The sequence below is a fragment of the Phocoena sinus genome, chromosome 14, assembly GCF_008692025.1.
Source record: "Phocoena sinus isolate mPhoSin1 chromosome 14, mPhoSin1.pri, whole genome shotgun sequence".
Taxonomy (NCBI): Eukaryota; Metazoa; Chordata; class Mammalia; order Artiodactyla; family Phocoenidae; genus Phocoena; species Phocoena sinus.
Window position 1 is genome coordinate 43,866,831 of NC_045776.1, and position 19,221 is coordinate 43,886,051.

Below are 19,221 nucleotides of genomic sequence, written 5' to 3' on the forward strand. Positions count from 1 at the left end.
CAAAGTGACACAGCTCAGATGTAGTAGAGAGAGGATTTGAGTCTATGTTTCTTTGATTCCAGGTTATCTGCTCTTAAGCCCTGTGTTAAATTGCTTTGCATAGCTCTGTGATCTTGGAAAATTAGCCTCTGTATTATCTGTAAAATATAAATAATATTTCTCTCTGCCTTCCTAGTAGCTGTTCAAATATGATAATGAAAATGAGAGCACTTGGTAAACTATAGGATATTAGTATTATATTTTTAGAAGTCACATCATGTTCTTGGGAATAGTGTTATAATTTTCCATAATAGATAACTTTTTTGAAACTGTAGAGTATGAGCTAATTCAGTCTTTAGCTGGGTGTCCTGGGTAATCTTTCCATCTTAGTATTTTCTCTGCATTTCAGCAACAGCAGCAGTGCATCAGAGCTTGAGTGAGGAAGACAGTTCTTGGTCATTCTCAACGCGGAAAGCCCTCACATCCATCTTCACAACAATACATTTTCTAGGGAATTGTTAGCATCTTAGTGCAGATATGGGATATTTTTGGACAATTTTTTTTCAGTTGATGAAACAAGAAGGTATCCTATGGTTGAAGAGAATTCATATTTTTTCATTAATCATTGATTTCATCCCACCAGATTTCTAAATCTTGCCGAGTTTTAAGCTACTACAGCAATATCCAGTTTAAGCCTTAAAAGATTGCATTAAAAATCTCTAGGGCTTTTAGCAAGTAACTCTAGATTGAATAACTGCACCTCTTCTAGGGCAGCAGCTGTTTTCTAAATTTCCATCCATTTCTCATTGCTAGCAGACTCTCAGCCTGATCATAGCAATACGAGCAATTTGTGAGGTAGTGTTCATTAGCGGCAAATAAACAGACATTAATCCTTTTCTTTCTTGGCGCTCCAGTTTCTGGGATATTAATAAAAGAATCAAAAAGAATTTCACATACGTTTTGTAGATTCTAAGGTTCAGAACTTTTCTTGACTTCTTATTGGACTTGTGGTATCAGTATCTCAGCTCGATAATGCCTAGATGTGGAGATGTGGAGAAAGGCTTAAACCCAAAATTTTACTCATCAGTTTTGATTTTGTTCAATGTTCAGCCAGTGATTATTTTGAGAAGCAGAAAGAGAATGAAAGAAAAAGTGCGTTAGCTTTTCAGTACAGTGTAAAATACTGTTTTATGGATTTGGCTTGTTTGCTGTATAAAAATCAATTGTAACCAAAGAATTGATTTAGAAGATTTTAGAGGCTGGTGAGTCAATTAAGCAGAAGGATTATGGTGTGGTGGTTAGGAAAATGGACTCATACCAGACTACCTGGCTTGAAACTCCAGCTCGAATGGGTTTCTTTTGGCTTTGAGAAACCCAGTTTATTTCCTCTTCTTCACTTTCCTGCTCTCTAAAATGGGGATGACGATAATAATAGTGCCAATAGCACATTATATTTTTCTTATCCCTCTGCATTCTTCACTGTGACAGTTTCATTGGATAAACTACAAACAATGCCAAAGTATAATTCTCAAATTGTCAAAAATAAAATTTTCATAAAAATAGTTAGCATGGGTAAAAAGTTTACTTAACTCATCAGTGAGGGACTCAGCAAAAAGCCAAAGCAGCTTCCTAGAAGAAATGAGAAGCTGTATGGATTTTGATAAAAGGAAAAGCTGAAATAAAGATTGCTTAGTTATATGCCTTAGAGGACAATTAAAACATGCATTTGAAATACCATTTCTATCAGAGAGAAAATAAAATCACTGCACCATTTCAGCTTTAAGTCAACATCTAGTTTTATAAGAGCTGTAAAATGTCTGGGCCCTCATCAGTGGTAAATAGTAAGTTGAACCTTCTCCGAGAGTCAGATGACCCTTAGGCCGGTCTTCTAAATAAGGCCAGAAGAACACGGTCATGTTTTTGCATTATCTTCAGGTTCAGAATAATTTTCCTTAGTAAGAATGAGCTATAAAAATATTTTAGGAATTGCTTTCCCACAACTCCATAAAACCACCTGCAGAAACTTTCTGACCACTCTTGCTAAAGGCTTAGTGAAGAATCACCTCTCTCTTTAGCAAAGGATAAAAGTCAATATTGGCTAAGTGAGAGCACAGAATTTATGTAGCACTGTTCATATCGACAAAAGATCACTTGCTATTTGAAATACCAAATGTATTTTACACTGATGTCCATATACTTGTCCTTTTTTTAAAGCCACTGAATTATGAAGAAAACCGTCAAGTGATCCTGGAAATTGAAGTAGGCAATGAAGCTCCATTTACTGGAGATGTGACACTCAGAATGGCAAACATGAACAGAGCCGTGGTCACAGTTGATGTGAAGGATCAGGACGAAGGGCCTGAATGCAGACCTGCAGTCCAATATGTACAGATTAAAGAAAACTCCCCAGTGGGTTCAAAGATCAATGGATATGAGGCATATGACCCTGAAACTAGAAGTAGCAGTGGTTTAAGGTACAAAGTAATGTATAACCACATACTAATTATGTATTTGTAATAATTGAGACAGTAATATATTTTAATACATTTTATAGTGCTAAAAACTATTTTTACTTTTTATTAACAGGTACAAATTATTGCATGACCCGAAAGGGTGGATCACCATTAATGAAATTTCGGGCTCATTCAAAACTTCCAAAATCTTAGACAGGGAGGCTGTAACTCCCATAAGTGCCTTGTATAATGTTACAGTCCTGGCAATAGATAAAGGTAAGACACCAGCTTTCATCTGGTATGTTATTAAAGAATTAGAGAATAAACTTCATTTATTCTTGTGCAGAATTATCCTTGTGCTAAGTATATAGAATTCTTAGAAATTACTTTAAAGATTGTTTCTATTTATCTTAATCATCAAACAAGGTGAAACTGCTTGGTGACATGAAACCATGCCTTATTTATCTTTATATCCCTAGCATGGCAGCATCTTAAATGCCTATAGATCTCTATGTCAGAGGACAGAGATGAAACTTAAGTCTAGGACTAGATGAAATGGTCTCACCAGACTCTTCTAGATCTCTTTACATCATTTTAAATTGAGCTGTTAAATAGCTCAGCTGACTATTAAGTCAAAATAATTCTTTCCTTGAATTCTGTTCCTTAAAGTAACCCAGAGTTTCTCAACCCTGGCTACGTATTAAAATAATTTGGGACATTTAAAAAAATATCAAGGTGTAGACACTACCTCAGACCAACTGAATCAGAATCCCTGGTTGGGGAGCCTGGGCATCGTATATTTTTTAAAATCTCCCTAGGTGGTTTAAATGTGTACCAGGATTAGAGTAACTTTTCTGTAGTCACTTTACTGTTCCTTAACATCTGGACCAAAAGAAACCCAAGGAAATAGAGAGTTTGAAATTCAGACATTTAGTTTTACTTTCTGGTAATAATTCTGGTAAAAGTTTTATGGCCAGTTATATCTGATACTTTCAACAGCATACTCATTTTAGGCGATCTACAGGTTTCATTTATCCATCTACCTTCTTATTTACCATTTTCTCTAATGATCAGAGTTTATTTAAAAAAAAAAACCCATACATCATATGTAGAATCTAGTTGATTATTTTTCTTAAGAAACTATAAAAGTCTATGAACTACACTAAACTTTTTTCCTTTCTTCCTAGATGGTAGATCATGTACTGGAACCATTGCAGTTAAAATTGAAGATAAGAATGATAATCCACCAGAAATACTTCAAAATTATCTAGTAATTTGCAAACCAAAGATGGAGTATGTTGACATTTCAGCTGTTGATCCTGATGAGCCCATCCACGGCCCTCCATTTCACTTCAGCTTGGCAAAACCTTCTCCAAATATCAACAGACTATGGACCCTTGCCAAAGTTAATGGTATTTCATCAAAAATAATGATTTATATGCTCTGAAATAAGTGAGAATGGATTTAGTGCTTTACTCACCTGAAGCATAATGTAAAATGGATTCTCATGAACATATTTTAGAAGGCTAACTAACTTTTGCACACATTGTGTGGGACCTGTGTTTTATATTGTACATAAAATGAAAAAAAATCATAATTTTTATGAAGGCAGAATTTACATTTACAACAAAGACAAAAAATCCTTGTTAAAATATTGAGCAACTTATCATTAAAACAAACTGTTCTTGCTGTGTTTTTGAAGTAACTACTGTGCGATGAGGAAAGAACAGAAGGTGGGAGGCTTAAATTTTAGTGTAAGCACACTCTGGAAATGAGAGATCTGGGTATGTGGGATAAACACTCTGTAACATTCTGGAAGGAAACATGGTGGGCTGTGGACAGAGGCCTGGCATTGAAGCCTGCAGTGCAGACTGCTACAGTAGTGGTTTCTGAGGTGTACAGTTTTCTATGTTATAGCCATAGTTCACTGCTGTTTTGTTGCTATGTTGTGCCCTTTCATGCAATTCAACTTTTGCATATGCTGTTCCTTCTGCCTAGACTACCTCCTTCCCACTTCTTAGCTTGATATTAATTCATAATATTTATGGAGCACCTACTATCTACCTGTTGTATCTACATGTAATCTACATGTTGTATTCTTATTTGTTTACCTTTCTGCTCTAATACATGACTTTCTCAGAACATTTGTAACCCATCTGTGTATTTCCAGCACCTAGCCCAGTGCTTGGTAGACGCTAACTGCTTAATAAATGTTTGTTTAATCAATAATTGATAAACAAATACGCATGAAATCAGGAAAATACTAGGGCAATAAGTAAATCAGGGTTGTGAGAGTTTAGAAGGTTTTAGTAGGAATGCCGAGAGATTTGGTGGGAGTGGTGACGAAGGGCCTTATGTACTAGCTGAGGAGGCTGACCTTTGTATGGTTGGTGACAGCAGGTACGCATTGAGAGTGTACAAGTAAGGCAATGCTGTACCAGGTTTATGTCTTAAAAACAGTGACACTGATAACAGTTAGGAGGGCAGTTTGAAGAGTGCAGAGTTGAGTAGCAGGGAAAGTCAGCAGCTGCTGCACTAGTACGAGTGAATGGACATGAATATGGCTCTTGGTCTTGAGGTAATGAATAAGCCTGTGGTCTTGAGGGACGAGAGAGATTTGAAGGATTTTACTTTAACCACAATATAATCCTGAAAAGTTCCAAATAAACCTTAGTGGTAATTCACATTCCTCTGGGGAGCTTTGTGTCTGAGGTGTAGCCAGAAATCTTTGAAGTTCTCAACAGCTCTAACAGCGCATTTAAGAAAGGCTTAGAAATTACAGATCACTTCCAGGAGGTGCATTATGGTATTTTGTCATTTCACTTATTGAAAAACCCAAACGATTGCAATTGCCATTGAAAGTGTGTGGAGCTTTTGGTCAGTTGATAATAAGGTCATTGAAATAAGGTAGCAAGTTCATTGGGGAAATATCACTGTTCGTAAAAACTTGTATTGTTAGGCTATAGATATGTCTGTGTTTTTGTAAGCCTTATACCTAGCCTGGGTGATGTTAATTAGTTTTCTGGTATTGAGATTACTTCCACAGGGAAGTGTTAAATACCAAGGGTCAGTTGCCCTTTGAGAAATTACCTTATACATAAAGATGGTGGACAGGTACCAGAAGATAAATGGATAAGAAAATATGAACTTAAGACATCTCTTGTGTGTAACTATTGGTGTTAATTTTTTTATGAGTACCATAAACTGGTACTTTAGAGAAATGCTTGGAGTGTATGTCAAGAGCCAATCTAGCATCATTAGCTTGTAGATAAGGGAGGAAATAAGGGAATACTAAATATTGCTGAAAGGCTGCTGGATCACTCCAATGCCAAATTATTTCTTTAAGCCTCTCTTCTAAAACGTTACAGTGGGCAACATACATCTGGTGATATTAGTGCCTGAAAAGGTTGAAGATCGTCATCTTTTTTTATCCATTTTCACATGGAAGGTGGTTCCTTGAGAATAGTGTCTTTAAAAATAGGTGTGGTGGAACAGATGTTAGAGGAGGAATCAATGTTCATTAAAAATATCATTCTTTTCTTTCAGATACAGCTGCCCGTCTTTCATATCGGAAAGATGCCAAATTTCAAGAATATGATATTTCCATTACCGTAAAAGATGGAGAAGGTCAATCTGCAACAAAAACCTTGAGAGTGAACCTCTGTGATTGTACTCATCCAGATCAATGTTCCGTGACTGCAGGAGCGATACTTGGCAAATGGGCGATCCTCGCTATACTTCTGGGTATAGCATTGCTTTTCTGTAAGTCCTTTTACTTACCTGACTTTGAAATATAAAATAAATATCTGAGTGCAGGAAAAGGTCTTTAAAAAGAAATCTTGTCCAGCTATCTGTCAGGTGTGAGTCCCCTTTACAAATTCTTTTTGTATTATTTTCTGAGTTCTGAGTGAATATTTTCTGTGAAAAGCAGCAAAATCCTTTTTGAGATCAAAGATTTCATACTTGGACAGAACTGTTGAAAATGCCTTAGATTTTGCCAAACCTGTCAATGTATAACTTTTATTTCTTGGTCCTCATACTACCTCTTTTAAGGCTAAATCAAACAATCTAAAACTTCTGCCATATGCAAGTCCACTAAAAGCCACTTTCATGTCATGTCATTTTCATTTCAGCTACAGACTTATGGGAGGTGTTCAAATCACAGCAATATCTCTTCTTGGGTGTATCCTACCAGGTTAATTAAATTCTATTAACCTCCTCCTAACCAGTTATGTAGTTCCCAATGGTGCCGTATTTTTTCTTCTCTTTTCATTTCCATTCAATCCTTCAGCTTATTTTAGCTGTTGTTCCTTTATTCTGTGATAGGACTAGTGGTTAAGAGTAAGACTCTGGAACCAGACTGTCTGGGTTTGGACCCTAGCTCTATTATTTGTAAGACATGTGACCTGGGGCAAGTTACTTCACTGTGCTTCAGTTTCCTCATCTGTAAAAAGGGATAATTGTAGTAGGTTATTTTATGGGGTAGCACCGGAGATTCATTGAGTTAACGCATGTGAAGAGCTTAAAACAGTGCATGGTACATTTCTAATAAGTGTTTATTATCTTTTATCAACTCAAAAAAATAAATATATATTGAACACCTACTATATACCAGAACTGTCTAGGTGCTTGGGATTCATCAATGAACAAAGCAGACAAAAGCAAACAAGCCAAAACAAAGTCTGCCTTGTGACAGTAAAGTAATAAATAAATTAAATGCTGTGGAGGAAAAAAATAGAGCCAGATAATTAGGGTCTCTGGTGCTGTAAAGTGTGTGTGGGTGAGTGCGGGCGATGGGTGCTAGTGATAGTAATTTTCAGTAGATGGTTGGGCCAGCCTAACTGAGAAGGTTATCATTGATGGTTTTTGGAAAAGGTGAAAGAGGCAGCCAAGAATACTTAAGGAAGAGCTTTCAGTCAGAGGAGAAAGTCAGTTCAAAGGCCCTAAAGTGAGGGAATGCTTGAGAAATCAAGGAAGGCAGGGAGACCAGTGTGGCCTGAGAGTAGAGAAGAGGATGAGGGAAGAGGAGTGTAGGAAGTGGAACCAGAAAGGTAACAAGGGGCCACACAGAGTTGGTAAGGGTTGGTACACTTCTTCTGTGAACGGCAAGATAGTATATATTTTAAACTTTGCAGGCCATATGGTTTCATTTGTAACCAATCAAATCTGCCCTTGTAGCGAGAGAGCAGCCATAGAAAACATTTAAACCACAGGCATGGCTGTGTTCCATTAGAACTTTATTTATGGACACTAAAATTTGAATTTCATATAATTTTCCCGTGTAATAAACTATTTTGATTTTTTCCAGTCATTTAAACATATAAAAACCACAGCTCATGAGTCATACAAAACATGGTGGGCTGGATTTGGGGCCGTAGGTTGGCAATCCTTGGTATAGGGGCTTGTAGAACATTGTAAAGAGTTGTTGTTGCTGTTAGCTTTATCATCATGTATTTCAACCTCCCACAATTACGAGGCAGAATGAAAATTCTGAATAGGCAAAATACAAAGTAAGTTTACTTAAGATACTTGGAGATAAATCTATTCTGGGAAGAAAAGTCTGCTTTGTTATCTTTTCATATTGGCAAACCATTCTTTTGGGAATCAGTAAATCTCTTTAAAGTCTTTGTCTTAAAAAATGTCATGGGGGCTTCCCTGGTGGCGCAGTGCTTGAGAGTCCGCCTGCCGATGCAGGGGACACGGGTTCGTGCCCCAGTCCGCGGGAATCCCACGTGCCGCGGAGCGGCTGGGCCCGTGAGCCATGGCCCACGGAGCCTGTGCTCCGCAACGGGAGAGGCTGCAGTGGTGAGAGGCCCGCTTACCGCAAAAAAAAAAAAAAAAAAAAAAAGTCATTGATTTTTTAAAAATTCATGATTCAAAATACTTAAATGATGGGTGGAATCCAAACTCTTGAAGATATGTGTATCAAAATATACATATAATCACTTTAAATGTTAAAATCTAAGCTAAATCATGGCCTGTTCATTTAGAAGGGCCAGGGTAATTTGTGGGACACCATGCTCAGTGACTTGTTTTCGTCCTGTGCACCTTAGGTAATAAGAAATAAAAGATGAGTATTTTATTGTGTGCATGTTAAACATTTCTGTTTTTGTTTTTAACTCAGCTATATTGCTAACTGTAGTATGTGGACTTGTTAGTGCCAGAAATGAAAAAAGTTTTCCTGAAGATTTGGCACAGCAAAACTTAATCATCTCAAACACAGAAGCACCTGGAGATGATAAAGTGGTAAGTAATTTTTTTTTTGAAATTTTGAATTTTATTTTATTAATTTTTTTATACGGCTATTTATCTCTGAGTAGTTCCCACAATTTCTTTAACTCATCCTCATGAAGTTATTTCAGAATTTAGGAGTTAATTTCTATTTTTCATTTGATCAGATTCTGTAGACATAAATATGTGATCTGTCAATATTCAAATATTTTTATAGGGCATTTATTAAACCAGATGTATTGTTTTAGTTATCTTTTTTCTACTCTCTAGTGTTATGGTTTAAAACATTTGATGTTGTGAATTTATTATAAGAAGAATCTTTTTGACTGATCTCTACAATGTATATTTTCAGATATTGTTTGTTTAACTCTTTGACCATTTATAATAGGAAGGACTTGCTGAAAGTTCTCAAGATAAACTAAAAATATCAAAAAGATATATGTTTACAAAAAAGTGTGTGTTTGGGGGGGCAGATTGGAACAATACTGCCACTTTCTTTTCTTACATATTTCTTGGGACCTCTGAGGTGCTTGGCACTATGCTTCTTGTTCTGCGGGAAGTATGTAAAAAACTATTACAAGGCATGTTCTTCCCTCGAAAAGATTTCATTCATTCTTGAGAAATTGAAAAATAAATAGGAATGTGACAGTAAACTATTAGCCCCAATATGATAGGACACTGGTGGAGTTCAAAGATACTGATGATACATAAGTATATTCATGATGTCTGGATATCAACCAGAAAGGCCTGGTGGAAGAGGTACAGATTACTCTGTACCATAAAGAACACGAAGGGTTTGAAAGTGAAGAGATGGAGAAAAACAGCCTGATGAATAAAAAAGGAGATGACAAAGTTTAGGGATTATTCACCAAATAGTAAATAAATTGATTTGAAATGGAAGAAATGATGTTTTGGACTAGAGGCTTGACACTTAGGTTCTGGAGGGAGAAGATATAGTAAGAGAGGGATGGGGGAATGAAACTTTTTTGTGGCACACTAAGGATTTTGGATTTATTCTCTTGGTAAGGGAGAGCCAGTCAAGGCTTTCTGCACGAAAGTGGCATAACGTGAGCAGTGTGATGCTGAATCAGTAGGGTGACCAACAAGAACAGGAAGACGTTAGGAATGGGGAGGATAAAGGATTAGGATCTTTTGATAATTTAAGCATGAGATAACTCTACTAGGATAATGGTTATTGGAAAATTAAAATAGGGATGGATAAGAAATACTTTAAATGTATAAATAAAATTGTTTTCTTTTAAGTAATAAAATAAAAAGTGGAGTCAATGTGACAGAAGCTATAGCCCGGGACAGTGACTTTATATCAGGCCTTTTCTGTATCTCAAGGTGACGATGCCTTTCTTATCGACTATTTCTTTCACTTCCTTCCCACCATCAGGCAAAATCATGACTCCTCTATGCTTGACATGCCTATGTGTGGAACCCTGTAATTATCTCTCCATTCAGGAAATAGATTTAGCCCCATGATCGTCCTTGACTCATAGTAAGCTCTTATTTTATATCTGAGAATGGAATGATTGAGCTGTACTTAATTTTTTTTCTTTGCCATTTGATGCTGGAGTCGGTGGCATTGATTGGCCACTTCACCATAACATACACCTATTTACCTGTTCTCTATTAGGAACACTTCTCAAAAGGACTTGAAATTGTTAATTTATACCAGCATATAATTTTAGGCATATTTTTACAAAATGCAACAAAATTTCACGGTGAATGTGTAAACTCATTTTAATACAATGAGTAAAGGTGGTAACTTTAGTTTTGAATCTGAGTTTAAGTCAAAGGCATTCACATGGGGTTAGGAGTTGTGTGAAAAATCAGGACCGGAAAAGTAAATTTGAAAATCACTGACATGGAGAAGGAGTTGTTGATGCCCTATGAGAATAAACTTGGAGGAAGGAACAGAAATTAGAGAATGTGAAACAGTACTGTGGATTCAGCTTTGATTTTAGTTTATTTTCAATTCTCCCTTTATTAGCTTAGAAATATGATCTCAGTATGTATTTATAATGACAAAATTATACCCATCAAGGAGATTTGACAAACAGGATTTGTGTGTGTGTGTGATAGAATTTTACTGTAGCAGCAACCTAAGCAAAAAATGTAGGGTAGCAGTGCCACCAAATGGCTACTTTTCAGTTCTCTTTTCTGGTATTTTTTTCAAAGGCAGTAAAATAATATGTTTGACTTTTATAGATATATTTCAGATTCAGTAAATTATCTGAACTTGAAAATCTTTGTTTTGATAGAGACTCTGCATTTTAGATAGAAAAAATAAATTGGTAAGAAGATGACACAATCACACCTGATTATAGTGGAGGTCTTGTCATGAAAGTGATGGTTTAGAATTCAAACTGACATGCAGAGGTTATTGCTATAACTGAACATCTCACCTGTGGCCTGGAGGGTTGGTGTTCAGTTCCAGCATTAAGTTAATGTTTAATCAAGTCTTTTCCATTTTAAAATACTCCCTTGACCCTTAGATCCCTCCATATTTCTTTTTCTTTGAAACCGAATTTTTTGAGAGAAATATTTTTTACTCGATTTCTCTATGACATTACTTCCTGTTCATTCCGCACTCCGTGGAAATTCTTTTGACACAGATCACCACTGGCCACTTTTTTACTTGACTCTCATGGGTGCCTACTTCATTTGAACCAGTTCTTACCCTACTTGGATTTTTTTCTACACCATTGATCTCCTTACCGTAATCCTCTCTTGGCTAGAGAGTCATGGCTTTTTGGTTCCGTATTATCTCAGTGGCTATTCCACATCAATTCTGTCACAGCTCTAATTCCTTTATCCACCCTTTAAAACATGATGTTTCTTGTTGTTCTATTCTTAGCCTCTTTTTCTTTTGGTCTGCAGTTTTCTCTGGGTGATATAACTTATTCCCATGGCTTCAACTCCCCACGACATGGAAGTGACTCCCAGAATTATACTCCAGCTCAGATCTGTCACCTGAGCTCCAGACCACATATTCATATACTCATTTTGGAAATCCACAGGTTTCTCGTTTACCACGTCCAAAATTGAATTGCTCACCCTCCTCTCACCCGCAAGTGCATCCTTCCTCCCTGTTTCAGTGAATCGTACCATCTATCTAGTTGCACAAGCAGGACACATAGGAATAATTCCTGACCCTTCCCTTGTGTTGCCTCATCCATCTAACCACCAGTAAGCACTCTATGGAGTCCATCCTCTTCTTTTAATCATCGCTGCTTTGACTTCGGCTTAGATCCTTATCGTTTTTCACCTATAATGTTTCACTGACTGATATCCATGACTCTAAACTTGTCTCCTTCTTATTTGTCTTTCACATTATTGCCTAAAATGATTTTTTTAAAATATGTCCCTTGCCTGTTATTAAAACCGTTCTTTTAGTCCCCATAATCTTCAAGATAGTCTAAAAATTTTAGCATGGCATATAGATCTTTATGTCCTCTGGCCTTTTATAACCTCTCTAGCTTCCTCTCTCTCTTCGAACTTTCTGTGGTAGGCATTCTCGACAGGCTGAAGTTGGGAACCCCCAAGGAACCCCATTTGGCTTTGCCTCTAGACCCTCTTACAGATAATGCATTCTTCCTCCTATTTCTCAGTAGGAATCCCTCAGCTCAGAGTTTTCCCAGTTTGCGCCACTTACTCTCTCCGAGTTTGAATTTTCATGCTCTTCCTCTGTGTCCCTATAGCATTCTGTGTTCACCTGTACATCAGCATAATCACATTCTTAAAGTAATTGTCTATTTTTCTGCCTCATTGGAGTAAGAGCTTCTTGGAGCCACTGAGGGACCTTGTCTCTATCTTTGCACCTAATTGGAAAATGATAAATGTCTGTTGAATGAATGAATGAATAAAAGGTTGAGTAAACGAGCTGTCTCCTTTGCCTTCTTGCGACTTTACTTGGAACCCATTTACTCCCTATATGAACTGTCTTATCTTATTTCAGTGTTCTGCCAATGGCTTTACGACCGATACAGTCAACAACTCTAGCCAAGGCTTTTGTGGTACTATGGGATCAGAAGTCAAAAATGGCAGGCAGGAAACCATTGAAATGGTAAAAGGAGGAAACCAGACCTTGGAATTGTGCCAGGGGGCCGGGCATCATCGCACCCTGGATTCCTGCAGAGGAGGCACTGTGGAGATGGACCACTCGGAGTGGTACAATTTCACTCAGCCCCGCCTTGGTGAAGTGAGTTTTCTTGAGTGTTTTGACCCTGCAATTTAAATGGACATTAGGAAATTGAGATTAATATATATTTTCAGAAACTTCTTTTTCAGATTCTCCAATGTGTCCTTTCTCTCTCCCTCTCTGATTATTTTTGCCCCTGCTCTTTGATTTCGTTACAGTATTTGATATAAAAGTTTTTATTTCATGTGTCACATTTCTGTTAATTTCTAAAATCTCATGAAAATTGGAGGATTCTACTATCCCTCACTGAAGTTGCATTTCATTTTTAGGTGTGTGTTTATCTCATGAACTCTTTTAGTATAGAAGAATAGGGGGGAAAAAATCTCATTCTCCACAATCACAAAAATCCCCAAATCAAATCTGCATCTCTCTGTGAAAACAAAGCATCTGTACAGAATTCTGGAGTGAATATTAAATAATATGGTTCATATGAACTATTTTTTCATTTAAAAGGCGTCATGCATATATAAACTGTTTCTAATTCAGAGGAAAGCAAGGATGTGAAAGATAGGGGTGTTCAATAAGGGATTTTCATTCCTGGCAGCACATCAAAATTCCCTGGGAAGCTTTTAAAAAATACTAATGCCTGTGCTTCACCTTGAAAGATTCCGATTCTAATTGGTTTAGCTTTTTTTTCTTTTTCTTTTTTAAGCTCCTCAGGTGATTCAAACGTGCAGCCGGAGTAGAGGACCACTGAATTAAGTATTCTTTCTGGTACTAAGTTTTCACTTCTTTTATCAGAGAGTACCAGTGCTGTTGTAATACAAACACTGGTCCAGAAACCCTAAAGCCTTTGATGGACTGTAGATGGGCAACATTCTGTGACATGGCTGTAGGTTAGCATAGGTCCACAGCATATTTATTTTTTTCATCAAATTCAAATGTTAATCCCTTTTCTGTTTCTAGACAGTCAGTAGCCATGTAAGATCAGGCTGAGGAGGAGGGAAGCTTAAGAAACACTCTTAGGCGTGTTCTCCAATGTGCATGTCAGGTAATGGGACGTGAGGCTAAAATGGTCATGAAGAGAGACACTTGCTAACGTAAGCCAAGGTAATAAGCGCTGGGTTTGAGAGGGGATGTGTACACAGGTGAGAAAGGGGAGAGGTGCACGAGTTTGACAAGTTGGCACACAGGCCAACTTGACAAAGAGCGAGGGTAAATGTGGCTGAATGCTTGGCCTCTATTCTGGCCAGGTTTTTGCAGTGTGAGTTATCTTGATTATTTTAAATTTCACTGAAACTTTTTGGTGCATCTTTTTATTTTGTCATGGTTTGGCTCTCTCGGAAGCTTGATTCTGAAGACAATGTGGTAATCTTACTGACATTATATCTGCAGATAATAGCGATTTTCGTTTATTGAACATGTACTATGTGCTGGACATAATAAGGGTATTTTTCATGCATTATTATTTCATCATTTAATAATGATCCTGTGAAATAGCATTGTCTGTATTCCTATTTTAGAAATGAGGAAACTGAGAGTTAAAGATGTTCAGTATTATAACTTGCTCAAAGTCATGTAGCTAGTTGGTAAAGCCAAGCTATGACTCCAAATCAGGACTGCTTGACTATCCAAGCTCAAATTCCTAACCGCTATGCATATTGCCACCATTTTGTGGACTAGCCTGACCTCTAGATATAAAATTTAGGGGTAAGAATTTAATAATAATTTAAATGTACTTAAATATAATGTGTATACATAATTTTGGATTTGTATGGATTACTAGAAATGTAAAATATACTGACTTTGTAGTATGACTGTGATATAGACCAACCATGTGCATTTTTTGTATGTAGGAATCCATTAGAGGACATACTGGTTAAAAATTAAACATAAAAGGTAAATAAAAAATAAATTTTATGTTTATCTTTCAGTGTGTTTAAAACAATAATACAATCCCTTTTTTTAAACTTTACAGAAACTGCATCTATGTAATCAGGATGAAGACCACATGCCATCTCAAGATTATGTTCTTATGTATAACTATGAAGGAAGAGGGTCTCCAGCTGGTTCTGTAGGTTGCTGCAGTGAAGAACAGGAAGAGGATGGCCTTGACTTTTTAAATAATTTGGAGACCAAATTTACTGCCTTAGCAGAAACATGCACAAAGAAATAACGTTACAGTACTACAATTAGACATATCTTTGTCAGACATTCTGGAGGTTTCTGAAAGGGATATTGTAAAATTTAATTCATATCTAGATATCTAGATATCTATGAATATGAATATATATGAATTTTTCTAAAATTTTTGAATTATGCTACATACCAATTTCTACTTTAAAACAGTTTGTTACTTATCTTTTCAGGAAGTTTAAAATGTTAAAACAGATTTTGCCTCTTTTACTGCTGAGTAAACAGACAACCAGCAAATCTCATGCTATAGCACTGGAATTAAGGTCTATAAAGGACCTCCTCTTCTTTGCATATGTTTTTCCAATAAATACATTGGCTAAATATCAGTCCAACAATAGAAGCTGTATTTGACTGACTATAGTAGAACAGCTCTCTGGGCTAGAAATTCCATCCTTATTCCAGATTTAGATAAAAGTAGAATATTAATCGTTATGGTAAATTATGTCAGATTTTTTAGCTCTAAAAAATCAATAGCACCTGGTCATTTGCTCTGAAGGCTATTAGAATTTTGTTTTTCTTCTGGGTAGCAATTAGATTATGAAGAGCAGTTCTAGATACTAGATTGCCCTAATAAGGTCTCAAAAACACAGAGCCACAATGTGAAAACTAGACCAGGAAAGTGTAGACCAAAAAAAAAAAAAAAGTGTTGCTTTTATACTTTTGAAAGTGTGTTTTATGGTTTACAAAAGTCCTGTTATGAGGAATATATCTAAGTTTCCTTAATCTCGAGAAAGAAAACTATATTCACCATACAGAGTTATTGCCAGTATTTCAATGTAAAGATCTTCTGTTGAGATTGTAATCACAAGTCTTTTTCCTGAGATTCAGAACTACCTTTGATAACTTGCCAGTAATGAGAATTATGCTGAGAAAAAGTTGCTTTTCTTCTCTTGAGAATTATACTTTCATATTTTCATTTGCAAGTTTAGCACATATGGCTCTTTATTTTCTCTCAACAGTAGTCGTTTGCAATTAGAATATCTTATCCTTAGATGGACTGTAGTTACGCCATCGAATCAGTCTGAAGAAACAGACTCCCATCGTAGTTACAGTAGCAATGAGCATTAACATTCATTTCTGTTCACTACCATTTTCAAATGAAATACATTATTCCTTATTAAAGCAGGTAAATATTACACAATGCTATAATGAATCAAATGAACATAGGGAAACTTAAACCTTAGGTGCAATTTAATATCTTCCAAGGTGTTGCTTAAATTTTGTGCTTCTCAAATTTGTTCACATGCTACAGCCTCTGGAAGGCCTTGCAAAATTCCCCAAAGCAATGACGTTTAAACTTAAAATAATTAACATCTAATCTCATGATAAACCTAATAGCACATTATTATGTACTCACTTCAAATGATAGTTTAAAAAATAGACAACAAATAATAGGTACCACTAGGTGAAGAAAAGTTTGAAAGAAAAATAATTAAGACTAAATTAATTTTAAGATTTTGCAGCTATGAAGAATTGGGACCTGCTCCCCATACCCGACCCTGCAAAAAAAAATTCTTTATTTTACTTTGGAGGCAGAATTTGTTGAGCTAGCCCACGAAGTAGCAATGTTCGATAGGAATACAGTTTGAACTGGATATATGTATATATATACACATGCATACATATTAATGTTTATTGATTAATGGTCAAATATATAACCATTAATCATTAATGGTTAAATATATAACCACTAGTCATTAATGGTTAAATCATTAATCAATGCAACATTTAAAACAAAGTGAAAAACAACATTTTAAACAAAGTGAAAAACATTTAATTTTAAATGAGGCAGGGGTGTGGTGTGTTCTATAATAAATATCCGGGATTTAAAAAATAGAGAACTTATGTTTGGTTCTTAGGTGCTGCATGATAACTAAGCATGTCAGGAAATAGTTCGTGTACATTTATGTAATTTGTTTAAAATTGTATACAGTTAATTAAACTTTTCTGGTTTCAGTGGAAAGGAAAGAAGGGATCACGCGGAACTGTAGATTTGCTTTGCAGTCTCCTTCTGCATCTACAGACTGGGAGCAAACTGGTGACTGGCTATCACAGCTAGGGCTCCTTGACTTCCAGTGACAGGTTTCCAGAGATGAAATGTTTTTCTTGGAGATAACACTAAAAACTTCTTTTAACCTAATTCTGGTAAAAATAAATCTTCTACAACCATTTTCATTGTCTCTCCTACCAATCGACATTTAAAAAAATTTAGAGCCAAACAACCATGTTCTCTGGGTCAGATTTTAAAGGCTAAAGGGGGCTGGGGTGGGGTAAATCTTACGAAAGTGGGGCGTGACTGTCCTAAGTCCTCAAATCTGTCACCTTTACACTGTGTTCTAATCCAAGCCTGGAAACTATAAAATGTCATTTCCCTAATCACTGCCCTGTTTTAAAGAGACATAGATGTGATTCAAGGAAATCAGCCCTCCCATCAGGCCCCCTTTCTTTTAATCTCTCTCCCAACCTTGTCAATAACACTTAGCTGGCAAATACTCCGGGCTGTCAATCACCCTTCAGTATAAATTACTTTTTCCGGGTTTGCTTTCTTACGAGGATTTTTTAAATAATAGAGGAACTCAGAAGTTTGAATTCATGAAAGAAAAAGATCACGTGGTCAGGTGGGGACACAGAGAACTCCAGGAGAGGGCAAGCCCAAGTGGGGTATTTGCACAGTCAGAGAGGAACACGAAAGCCCAGGCCTTCAAGGGCAAAAAGAGAGGCCACAAAAGGGACATGAGTGGTACACACTGAAGCAACATTGTTTGCTTCTTAATTTGTCCTAGGCCAGGCCTTTCCTTTTCCTTTTTTCGCAGGCCAGTGGCAGCTGCCATTTGCGTTTGGTGAAGTGTCACCAACCCTTTCTCTGCCTCAGCTTATTTGGAGTGTGGAATCAAGAAGAGAGCTGACTCCTTGCTGAGTCTGAAAGCGTTTTCAGGACGGGCCTGAACTGGTTGTGCAGGACAAACACGGCATTCATGGGGAATACTGGATTCCTAATGAGGCCCTCTGGTCGCTGAGATAGATGTCTTCAATTAAACAGGTGTCTGAATTTTCTATGTGATGCTCCATTTTCTGTTTTCTAATTTGCTCCTGAAATCTAGCTTTTTAGACTTAGACATTTTATAGAGTAATTTTCCTTTTAAGGGCTTCTTATTTTTAATGTAAACATTTATAACATATAGTATTCTTCTTTCCTTACATGTGTAAGGTGAAAATTATGCTATTTTAGTGTGAAAGAAAATATCTTTTTGAAGCTTTAATTTTTCTTCCAGTGAATGTTCTTGAATTTTTATGTAAATGTACAAATTATTTTTTTCTTATTTTTGTAAGGAAGCAGCTAACTATCTGTCTAAAATGCAGTGAGATTTTGCAGCGTTTTTAACAGAGCTTTTATTTTGCTGTTCAGAGAAGTTACTTTGCTTCTAGAGAAACATGGCAGGTTAAAATAAGCAAAAATTTAATGTGTAACGCAATATTGACAGATCTGGGATATAATAAAACAATGTTAACTTGATTTCTTGTCTTTGCTATTTTTAGAGATTAAATTATTCCAAGGTGGTCATGCTGCAAAATTGTGCTTAATACTGGAATGGAAACAGATCCTTAGTAATAGTTTCATTGTATTTATAGGGAAATACTTTAGAGAAGGGGTCATTACCAAATTGTCAACATCATTATACTATTTGGGAGGAGGTCACCATTTGGGGCACAGCTTTACAAATATTAACTGTCTGCTAACTGTCCGTCTATATATCTGTCTAACTATCAGCTGATTTTGACTGGTGAAGAAGTATTGTAAGGTTGTAATTGCAGAATGTTCCAGAATTAATACAGTGATACAGGATTCTTACTTGGAGGAGCAATGTAGTCAAGGAAAAACATTATGAGTTAAAAAAAAAATCAAGCAATATTCCATTCTTGGTTCCACATGTCCAGCAGAATTCGTTTGGTTAGATTTTGGGTCATAGTGGCTGAGAAGCATGGAGTCTAGAGTCAGATTGTTTGGATCTGAATCCTGGCTCTGCCACTTATTAAGTGTGTAACTTAAGAAAGGCTACTTATCTTCTAAGTCTTAGTTTTCTTATCTTTAAAATCAAAAAAGCAATACCAACTTTACGGAGTTGTGGGGATGATTAAATGAATTCATATATTTAAAGCATGTAGAACATTGCCTGTACATAGTAAAAGATTTATGAATGTTATGTATATAGG

General features: G+C 36.3%; 1 protein-coding gene across 4 annotated transcripts in view; it reads left to right on the forward strand.

The window, feature by feature from the left end:
- DSC3 (desmocollin 3) overlaps positions 1 to 18,523 on the forward strand; it is a 43,066-nt gene extending 24,543 nt beyond the window's left edge. The window contains exons 10-17 of one of the 4 annotated variants that reach the window (XM_032602680.1): positions 2,194 to 2,453; positions 2,566 to 2,708; positions 3,620 to 3,844; positions 5,979 to 6,194; positions 8,557 to 8,678; positions 12,631 to 12,873; positions 14,670 to 14,712; positions 14,792 to 18,523. In XM_032602680.1, coding sequence (XP_032458571.1) covers positions 2,194 to 2,453; positions 2,566 to 2,708; positions 3,620 to 3,844; positions 5,979 to 6,194; positions 8,557 to 8,678; positions 12,631 to 12,873; positions 14,670 to 14,696 — 1,236 coding nt within the window. In that variant the 3' untranslated portion in view covers positions 14,697 to 14,712; positions 14,792 to 18,523. Of the gene's footprint in view, positions 1 to 2,193; positions 2,454 to 2,565; positions 2,709 to 3,619; positions 3,845 to 5,978; positions 6,195 to 8,556; positions 8,679 to 11,552 lie in introns of all 4 variants that reach the window. The other 3 variants (XR_004345383.1, XM_032602678.1, XM_032602681.1) reach the window with 3 other exon arrangements.
- The last annotated feature ends 698 nt before the right edge of the window (positions 18,524 to 19,221 follow it).